General features: G+C 23.2%; 4 protein-coding genes across 4 annotated transcripts in view; 3 read left to right on the forward strand and 1 right to left on the reverse strand.

Annotated features, from left to right (window-relative positions):
* DDB_G0279665 (hypothetical protein) overlaps positions 1–3,997 on the forward strand; it is a gene marked incomplete at both ends in the record, with an annotated part of 4,134 nt that extends 137 nt beyond the window's left edge. Inside the window, one exon of the mRNA XM_636494.1 lies at positions 1–3,997. This exon is cut by the window's left edge and continues 137 nt beyond it. Coding sequence (XP_641586.1) covers positions 1–3,997 — 3,997 coding nt within the window.
* A 1,268-nt stretch (positions 3,998–5,265) lies between these two features.
* H2AX (histone H2A) lies at positions 5,266–5,730 on the forward strand (the record flags this gene model as incomplete). The annotated part of the gene is made up of 1 exon (XM_636495.1): positions 5,266–5,730. One exon carries the CDS (start codon positions 5,266–5,268, stop codon positions 5,728–5,730), a length of 465 nt encoding a protein of 154 aa, XP_641587.1.
* Positions 5,731–6,161: 431 nt separating this feature from the next.
* DDB_G0279669 (hypothetical protein) lies at positions 6,162–8,689 on the forward strand (the record flags this gene model as incomplete). Its single annotated transcript, XM_636496.1, has 4 exons — positions 6,162–7,904; positions 8,006–8,317; positions 8,401–8,508; positions 8,588–8,689. The coding sequence occupies 4 exons, from the start codon at positions 6,162–6,164 to the stop codon at positions 8,687–8,689; spliced, it is 2,265 nt and encodes a 754-aa protein (XP_641588.1).
* A 125-nt stretch (positions 8,690–8,814) lies between these two features.
* On the reverse strand, positions 8,815–10,540 carry DDB_G0279671 (hypothetical protein; the record flags this gene model as incomplete). The annotated part of the gene is made up of 2 exons (XM_636497.1): positions 8,815–10,143; positions 10,265–10,540. 2 exons carry the CDS (start codon positions 10,538–10,540, stop codon positions 8,815–8,817), a joined length of 1,605 nt encoding a protein of 534 aa, XP_641589.1.
* Positions 10,541–10,946: the final 406 nt, after the last annotated feature.

The following is a 10,946-nucleotide window of genomic DNA, read 5'->3' on the forward strand; positions in this document are numbered from 1 at the left end:
TTCAAATATAAAAAAAGGACTTGGAGTTGAAAAAAACTTTAATATATTCCCCAGCAACACCACATTCTCAGAAAAAGTACTTTTCGCCAACAATTTAATTTATTTATTAAAATTAACTTGGAATTCGTTGGCAAAATTACAACATTATCAAAGTGACACTAATCCATTATTTTCAATTGATAATGATAATAATAATAATAATAATAATAATAATAATAATAATAATAATAATAATAATAATAATAATAATAATGGTAATGATGAAACCTCTATCTCTTGCCAATATCTTTCAATGTTTGAAGATTTAGATAATTTAAATCCAACTAAAGAAAATATGATTTTATTTACAAATAAATTAAAAGAAACTTTAAATAAGTTCATTCCAAAGAATCCAATCAACTATAAAATTATTATCGACCATCTCACTACTATGGATGATATTAATGCTGCAAAGACCCTCCCACCAGTTCCAAATACAAGTTTACATGAATTCGATCAACAATACCATATCATTGCATTCGATCAATCACTTAGAGTTTACTATAACAATATGTTTTATTCAAAATTATTAGGATTAAATCAATTTGATATTAAAAATAGTTTCAACTCTTTTAAATTAACATCACTTCAACAATCAATCACAAATTCCTTAAAATGGTTAGAATCAGAATTCAATCAAATTAATTTAAATAATAGTTTTAATCAAAAAAATTTATTGGGTATTTCAATTTGTAATAATTTGGGTAGAGAGTTAATTAACTTAAATGGACCTAATAAAACTCAATCAAATAATATTAATAATAATAATAATAATAATAATAATAATAATAATAATAATAATAATAATAATAATAATAATAATAATAATAATAATAATAATAATAATAATGATGGTGATAATAATAATAATAGATCAATTACATCACAAATACAAACACCACCAACAACACCACAAAAGCAAACTATACCAACAACACCAACAACACCAACAACACCAACAACACCACAAACAAGACCTAGAACACCACCAACAACACCACAAACTAGATCTAGAACAACACCACCAACACCACCAACACCACCACAAACTAGATCTAGAACACCACCAACAACACCACCACCACAAACTAGATCTAGAACACCACCAACAACACCACCACCACAAACTAGATCAAAAACAGCAACAATAACAACAACAACAACAACAACAACAACCACTAAAACACCACCAACAACACCACAAAAACAAACACCAACCCCACAAAAACAAACACCACCAACCCCACAAAAACAAACACCACCAACAACACCACAAAAACAAAAAGCACCAACAACACCACAAAAACAAAAAGCACCAACAACACCACAAAAACAAATAGCACCAACAACACCACAAAAACAAATAGCACCAACAACACCACAAAAACAAACAGCACCAACAACACCACAAAAACAAACAGCACCAACAACACCACAAAAACAAACACCACAAAGAAAAACACCTAGAAAAAAGAAAACTCCACTAAGACCAATAATAAAAAAGAAAACTTTGGCAGAAATTATGGAAACAGAGAGACCAAAATTTGGTGAAACTGAAGATGACTTAATTCAAAATATACAACACACTGAAAGACCACCATCATTATCTTTATCACTTCAAGGTAAACAATTACCAATTCCATTTAATTTAGATGAAGAAACTTTAAGTATTACTAGTAAACTTTCAAATTATTCCTTAAAATCACCAAATAGAAATAATTCAAATAATTCAAATAATAATAAAATAGATAAATCAAATGATACAATTAATAATAATAATAATACAAATAATATAAATAATATAAATGATAAAAATAATAAGAGTAATAGTAATATTAAAAAAGTTGATAGTAAACCATTAAATAAGAGTGGTGATATTAGAAGCTTTTTCTCAAAAGTGAATAAAGATAGTTTAATTAGTAGTGCATCTAATGATAGTGACGATGAAATTCAACTTGTTAATATTAAAAGTCCAAATAAAAAGAGAACAAGAAGATCAGCTTTATTTGATGATGATGATGATGATGATGATAATAATAATAATTTAAATGATATTGATAAAAGCACAAATGGCTTACTTGAAGTGAAGAGTGAAGATAGTGTAGAAATTTTAAATAAACCATCAAGTGGTATTATTACTAGATCAAGAATCAATCAAAACTTAGATGAGTTTATGGAGAAAACTAAAGAAATTTCACCATCTCCTTCACCTAAAGCAAGTCCAAGTAAAGTTTCCAAATCTCCAACAAAATCAGTTAAACCATTTGAATTACCAAAACCAAATACTACTACTACAACCACCACAACTTCAAATAATAAATCACCAAAGAAAAAGACAACAACCACTACAACTACAACTAGTAATTCAAATATAAAAGGATCAACACCAACTACTCCAAGTAAGAAATTAAGAAATAGTTACGAGGATGATGATGATGATTATAATGAAGAAGATGATTTTTATTTTGAAGATAGATTTGATAATATAAATGATGAAGCAATAGCATCAGCATTGGCAGAGGATGAATTAGAAGAAGAGTTTTATCTTTCAAATTTCGAAGATAATAGTGAAAATAGCGAAGATGAAGATATGGAAGATATTGATCTTTCAGTATTCAATCCAAAAGATGGTATACTTAACCTTCCACAACCAAAGAAAACAACAACTACAACAACTACAACAACAACAACAACAACAACAACAACAGGATCAATGAATAGATTTAGTTTTAATGGTATGGCTGGTGGTGCAGATGATGATGATGACGACGACGATGATTATAATGATGACGATGATGATGAGTATCAAGGACCACGTGATATTTCAGAACCGCATGTTGAATTGAATTCAAAAGATTCTAAAAAATCTGAAAAAGAAGATCATCTATTCAATATTCATAATAACTTTATAGATGAATATCAAAAGATTCTCGCTGATGAACGTTTCTTTTCAAAGGATGACAATAATAATAATAATAATATCAATAGTAGTAAAATCAAAGCACTAGCAGAGATTAAAACCCAAGTAGCACCAAAGAAAGGTGGAAAATGTAATTTTATGAACAACAATAGAGTAAATCCAGTTCCTCATAGAACACTTGATGAATTAAGAAAGAGAACAAGAATTCAAAGAGGTCAAACAGGTGAAGATTTATACAGAGAATTAGAGAATGAGAAAAACAAAACTCATGACAGTGATGATAGTGACGACAGTGACGACGATAGTGACGATGACCAAGTGGATGACAATGATAGTGAATTCAATGTTAAAGTTGTAAATGATAATAGATACTATGACAGAATCACAGCCATTGGTAATAATGCAGCTGTTGCACCAGCACCACCAAAAGATCCAGTGGTGGTACCACATCAAAAAGGTAAGAGAGTCAATTATTACAAGAGAATTACAATCACTCCTCCTGGTCAACCAATGTCAATCATGGAGATGAAAGCTCTCAAATATATCGAGACTAGAAGAAAAGCAATAGCATTTGCAAGAAAGAAGAACCAAGAATTGATCAATACACCATTCTTCACCAATATAACACAAGAGAATCCAGGTAGATACAATGCATTCGGTATCAATGAATATCAACTCAGAAGATTGGATTACTATTGGGAAGTACTTCAAAGAAATGGTCTATTCACTCATGAATCTTTCCGTTATATTGCAAATGAATTGGGACTCAAATTTGAAACCATTCAAACCTGTCTCAAGAGTAGACGTGCAACTTATGCTGCTCATATCAACGAATTTCGTATTAATCATAAACCAATCACTTTAATGAGAAAAGATCAATTGGTTCATGAAATTCAAAAAAGAGGTGGTATTGCTTATATCTGTATTCCAAAATATACACTTCTCGATAGATTAAGAGATCTTTTAAAAAGAAATATTAATGCTGGCTCAACAAATGTAACTTTAAATAATAGATTAGTTGCTGAATACACTCTTTGAAAGAAAAAAAAAAAAAAAAAAAAAAAAAAAAAAAAAAAAATAAAAAAAAAAAAAAAATAAAAAGTAATAATAAATAAATAATTAAATAATTAAAAAAAAAAAAAATAAAAAAAAAAAAAATAATAAATAAACTATTAAAAATTTATCACAATTAAAAAAATAAAACATTTTTAATTTAATTTTTTTTTATTTTATTTTATTTTATTTTATTTTATTATTTAATTTTACTATTAGGAATCAAAATTGGAAATATAAAATCCTAATACTAAAATCAAAAAAAAAAAAATAAAATAAAATAAATAAACAATTACTATTATTTATTTATTTTATTTTATTTTATTTTTTTTATTTTTTTTTTATTTATTTTAAATTATTTAATTTTGATTGTTTTCAGGGGGGTGTGAAAATAATAAATAAATTCTAAAAATAGGAATAATTTTTTTTTTTTTTTTTTTTTTTTTTTTTTTTTTTTTTTTAATTACCACCTTTGGAAATTAATTTATTTATATCCACAAGAAATGATCATTTAAGTGGGAAGAAAAGTAAGAAATTCTGTTTATTTTTTTTTTTTTGTTTTTTTTTTTTTTTTTTTTTCTCAAAAATTTCCCAAAAAAAATAAAAAATAAAAAATAATAATAGTAATAATAATAATAATGATAATAATTCCAAATACTAATTTATTTTGAGTATTGTTTTAATATTTTAACTACAAATATCTAAACGAAAAAAATTTAAATTTTAAAAATAAAAAAAAAAAAACTAACGAACATTTTTTTTTTTATTTTTTTGAATTTTTTTTTGCCGCTCTGAAAAAATTCAAATTCAAATTTTTTTTCGACGTTAAAAACAACTAATTTTTTTTTTCAAAAAGTAAAAATCCAAAATGAAAAAAAAATTGTGTGTGTTGTTTTACTTTAGTGCGAGAAAAATTTGAAAAATTTCAAAAAGTCAAAAATATTTAAAGTTTTTTTTTTTATTTCATTATTCTCCATATCACACAAAAACAGTTTAAAGTATAATTTTTAATGTAAGTCGACTTTTTTTTTTTTTTGATAACAACTAAATTATACACTCTTTAATTTTATTACATTATTATTATTTAAATTTCTATATTAAAAAAAAAAAAAAAAAGAAAAAAATAATAAAAATTACAGTCATATTTATATTTTTAAACCAAACAATTTATTAATATATAATTTTTTTTATTTATATATTTAAAAAATAAATAGTATTCATTACCAATTTTTTTCAATAAATAAATTTTAAAAATGTCAGAAACCAAACCAGCCTCATCCAAACCAGCCGCTGCTGCCAAACCAAAGAAAGTCATTCCACGTGTAAGCAGAACAGGTGAACCAAAGAGCAAACCAGAATCACGTTCAGCTCGTGCCGGTATCACTTTCCCAGTATCTCGTGTTGATAGATTATTACGTGAAGGTAGATTCGCTCCACGTGTTGAAAGTACCGCACCAGTCTATTTAGCTGCCGTCCTTGAATATTTAGTATTTGAAATTTTAGAGTTAGCTCACAATACTTGTTCAATCAGTAAAAAGACCCGTATCACACCACAACACATCAACTGGGCCGTCGGTAATGATCTTGAATTAAATTCTCTCTTCCAACACGTTACCATCGCCTACGGTGGTGTTTTACCAACTCCACAACAATCCACCGGTGAAAAGAAGAAGAAACCATCAAAGAAAGCAGCTGAAGGTTCATCTCAAATCTATTAAGGTGTTTTTTTAAAATTCTAAAAAAAAAAAAAAAAAAAAAAAAAAAAATATCAAATGTACATAATAATCATTCCGCATATATAAAAAAAAAAAAAAAAATTGAATATCATAGTAAAATATCATATTTAATTTTTAAATAATTTAAGTATGTGTGTTGTTTATTTTATACAATTGATTAATAATAATATCAACTGTTTTTATAACAAAAGGTTTTTTTCAAAACCACCACAAAAAAACAAATTTAAATTTCATAGCTTATATAAATATTCTATCTTTTTTTATTTTAAAATTAAAACTTGTAAAATTATCATTTTCACAAAAAAAAGAGGTAATACCACAAAAATTTTTAAAATATTTTTTTTTTATTTTTTTATTTTTTTTTTTTGAAAAGTTTCAATGTTTTATTTTTTTTAATTGTTAATTTAAATGTGATGGGAATTAAGTTTAACTTGTATCAAATAATATTTAAAATATTATTAAATGGTTTTTCAAAAAAACAAAAAGATCTTTATGAAAATTCAACAACCAATGGAGGTAGTGAGTTTAATGATGAGATTATTGAAGAATTTAGTAGTCAAGAGTTAAAAGAGAGAGGTCAATTAAAACAAAAGGATAAATCAACACCATCATCATCAACAAATATTGAAAGCCTACAATTACTTCAAAATATACTAATTTCAAATGAATTTATATGGGAATGGGAAGATTTTTTTCAATTTTTAAATTCAACAGAATATGAAAGTAATCATCACAACTACCATAACAATAATATTATTGAAACAAGAAATAGTTCAAATAAATTTTATATTTTAACATTTAAAGAAGAGTTACAAATTGAATTATTAAATTGGTTTCTTGTATTATTAAATAGCTTTGATAGTGAAAATACTCCATCAACTATTTTAGTGATACCAAAATTATCTTTAAAGAATTGGTTATTGAATACCTATATTCAAGATTTAATAGGATACAGTACATACTCTTCAAATCATTTTATTAGTTTTATCGTTGATTCATTACTTTCAACAATCGATTTTCATTTGGATATTAGTATAAATCAAAATTATGAAAATAGAAAACTATCCAATAATAATAATAATAATAATAATAATAATAATAATAATAATAATAATAATAATAATAATATTAATAATATTAATAATGATAATAATAATCAATCATTCAATCTATATTATCCATTTACAACTTTTTATAAAAAAGATATAGATGATGAAATTAATTTTGTAATTGATAGTATGAATAATTCAATAACTAAAAAAGAGAAAGATCAACAACAACAAGAGCATCAAGAACCATTTAATTCGTATCTAAAGGGTTTTATTAAATCACAGTTTCAAAATAAATGGTGTGGTAGTTTATTGACACCATACAAAGCATTACAACAACAACAACAACAATCAATTGGTAATCAAGATATAGAGGGCATTAATAATGATCAAATAATCGATTTGATGAATGATGATCAAGATGAAGATGAAAGTTTTAATCAGCATTTACAAGATTGGTCAATTCAATTCCAAACATTATTACCAGAATTCACTAATTTCACAGAGAAAGAGGGTATCACAGATAGTAGTCACCTATTCAATCCTTTTACATTTTCTCAAACTGATCAAAATTCATTAAGTCAGGGCAGTCAATCAAATAAATCACAAGAAAACAATGAAAATCATTCAAAAACAATCATATCAAAAGCAGCAACGATAACAACAGCAGAGATAGCAACATCTAAAACAAAAGATCAGAAAGAAAAAATTAAAGCAACATCAAAAACAACAACAACAACAACAACAACAACTACAACAACAGCAACAACATCATCGAAACAATTGGAGAATGAAGAGATATCAAGTATTTTAGCAATTCATTCATTTTTCACAAGTGGTGAAGCATTAAAATCAATATCTATGGTAACAAACTTTGATGAAGATAATTTTGATCCTTTAACTCAAAATTCATCAACAAATGTATCTTCCATATCATCCTTAATAAAACCATTGCTATCAATATCAAATATAAATGAAGCCATTAGATTATTAGAGGTACACACTTACACAGAGGATAAATTTATATCATTTTTCAAAGAGATTATATCTTTAGATTTTAGTTATTTATCAATTTATCAATATTTTTCATTACTAATTTTACCTAAAGTAATTATAATAATTATTATAAATATTTCAATTAGGTTAAATATTTTAATAACATTTACTAATTTCATTTTTTTTTTTTTTTAAATAATAATAATAAAAAGATTAGAGAATTAAAAGAAATAGGTAGAGGTATGGTTGATTTATTGACAGAATGTTTCTTAAAACATCAATCAGCTTTTATTCAATCGATAATGGTCCCTTTAATTTTGGAGAGACCAACAGAGTTTCAAAATCACCATTTAAATTTAGTAAAGAAATTAATATCACACAAAGATATTTCATTGGATATTAAAACTCAATTCTTTTCAGCTTTAGTATCTTCAACACTCAATCAAACACAATTCACTTGGAATCAAAATATAATCTCTGTTTTCTCTACTCTTATTGGTTTAAAATTAGTTTTAAATGAAAAAGTAGGTATTATAATATTATTACTTTTATTATTATTATTATTATTATTTATTTATTTACATTACTAAAATAATTCTATTTTTAGATTATTACAGATTTTATAGATAATTTATTATTACAATCAAAATTATTATCAAAAGATTCAAATTTCTTTAATCTAGTACACAGGTTTATGAGTTCTTATATTAAAAATGTAAATATTTTAATTTTTAATTTATTATTTTTCCTAAATTATTCTTTTTTTTACTAATTTTATCTTTTTTTAATCTTAGTTAAAGCAATTTGAAAATAAACTTAATCAAGTCGTTTCAAATATAGATTTACCAACTGCAAAAGCTTTAGTTGCAATATTAAGTAAAATAAAATCTAGTTGAAAAAAAAAAATAAAAAAAAAAATGAAATAAAAAAACACTTTTTTTTTTTATTAGTTATAAATATATATATATTTGATTTTTATTATGGATCCTTTAGAAACAAACAAAAAAAAAAAATAATAATCTTATTTATAATTTTGAAGGAGGATTGTAATGTTATCTTGTGGGTATTTGTGAGATTCTCTATCTTTATCTAATCTTTTAAAGCTAACTCTTGATCTTCTCTTTTTAATTATTAAGAAGATTGCACCACCAATTAAACCTAAAATGCAAGCTGCAATGATAACTGATACAATGATAACTGTTGTTTGTTGGTTTTTAATTTTATTTTTAATTCCATCATTATTAATTTTATTGGAATTATCAATTGATGTTGATTTTATTACAGTTTCATTTAATCCACTTGAAAATATTTCAACCATTGAATAACCTTTAGGAACACTAATTTCCAAGTTTGAATAAGAATGAAAACTGTTATCTATAATGTTATAAGCAGACACCATTTTTAAATCTGCAGAATAAATCATTAAATATTTTGAATTCAATGATTTTACAAAATTTGAAATTGTAATATTCTTTTCAAATAATAAAGTTAGATTTGATTGTAATATATTAATATTATTATTAATACTATTATTATTATTATTATTATTATTATTATTATTATTATTATTATTATTATTATTATTATTATTATTATTATTATTATTATTATTATTATTATTATTATTATTATTATTATTATTATTATTATTATTATTATTATTATCAATATTGGTTGAATTGTTAAAATTGGTTGTAGTGTTTGTATTGTTATAGTTTATTTTATTATTTAATATATTAACTGAATAGAATTTTGTTGTATTTGATTTATTATCAAAGCCTGCTATAATTATTGTATTATTATTTCCAGAAATTCCCATTGATTTTAAATCCATGTCAGGGATATTAATTGGAATTGTTGTAGTTATTGGTTTTGTTGAGTCATTTAAATTAACATTATTAAAATTTGTGATGATTAAATAAATGCTTGAGCTATTATCAATATTATTACTATTACTATTATTATTATTATTATTAGAACTATTATTTTTGTCATAAATTAAAGAATAGTGAATATTATTTTCAATATCAAATGAAGATTTAAAAGATTTTAAATCATTATTTGTCATTTTGATATTCGACTGATATTCAAATTGTTTTTCATTAGGTTGAATATTTCCATTTAATATTGAAAAATTACCTGATCCACTAACAACCATTGCAGTCAATTTACCAACAGATAAATCAAAGGTATTTGTAGAATTTAAATTTGAAGTATTTTTAATTGAACATTGATCAATTGTGTAGTATGGTTGATACAATTCATTGTCCCATTTGAATGAAAATGATTTTGACGATGAATTACCCCATTGCAATTGTTCAGTGTATTCATTATTTGGTTTAACTAATATCTATCAAATAATTAATAGATAAAAAAAAAAAAAAAAAAAAAAAAAAATATATATATTAATATTTATTTTAAATGGTTGGTTTATATTTTTAAAAATAAAATTTTAAAATTAAAATATTTACACTTGAATTTGAGGTTATCGAAAGAAATTCTATTCCATTAATTATATTTTGATTTGATTGGAACACTTGAAATGATTTTGAATTATTCTCTAACTTTATAAAATCAATTCTTGCCTTATCATTATTGTTATTATTATAATATGAAATGAAAATTGATCTTGGTTGTAATAAATTTTGATTTTTAATAAATTCACATTGTTGTTCCTTTTCAAAAGTCTCACCAAAAGGTAATGAATTTAAAAATGTAATAAAGAAAACAAATAATAAAATTTTCATTTTTTTTCAATTTAAAAAATTAATAATATAATAATTAAAAATTTATATTTAAAATTTTTAAAAAATTATTAATAAAATATAAAAAAAAAAAATGTATTGTTTGATTAGTTATCTACAACATTTAATGAGGAAAGAAAAAATAAATTAAAAAAAAAAAATAAAAAAAAGTAAAAAATATAAAAAATAAATAAAAAAAAGGGGTTTGTGTGGTGTGAATGTGTTGTGTGCTTGATTTATGGAAATTACACACAAAATAATAAATCCAATTAAATTAAAAATCAATATAATTTTTTTTTTTTTTTTTTTAAACTTAAATAGTATAGAGAAATCATAATATAGTTTTTTGGATTTACTTTTTTATGTATTTTTAGTTTTTTATTTAATTATTTATTTTATTTATTATTTT

This window comes from Dictyostelium discoideum (assembly GCF_000004695.1).
Source record: "Dictyostelium discoideum AX4 chromosome 3 chromosome, whole genome shotgun sequence".
NCBI classification, from domain to species: Eukaryota; Evosea; class Eumycetozoa; order Dictyosteliales; family Dictyosteliaceae; genus Dictyostelium; species Dictyostelium discoideum.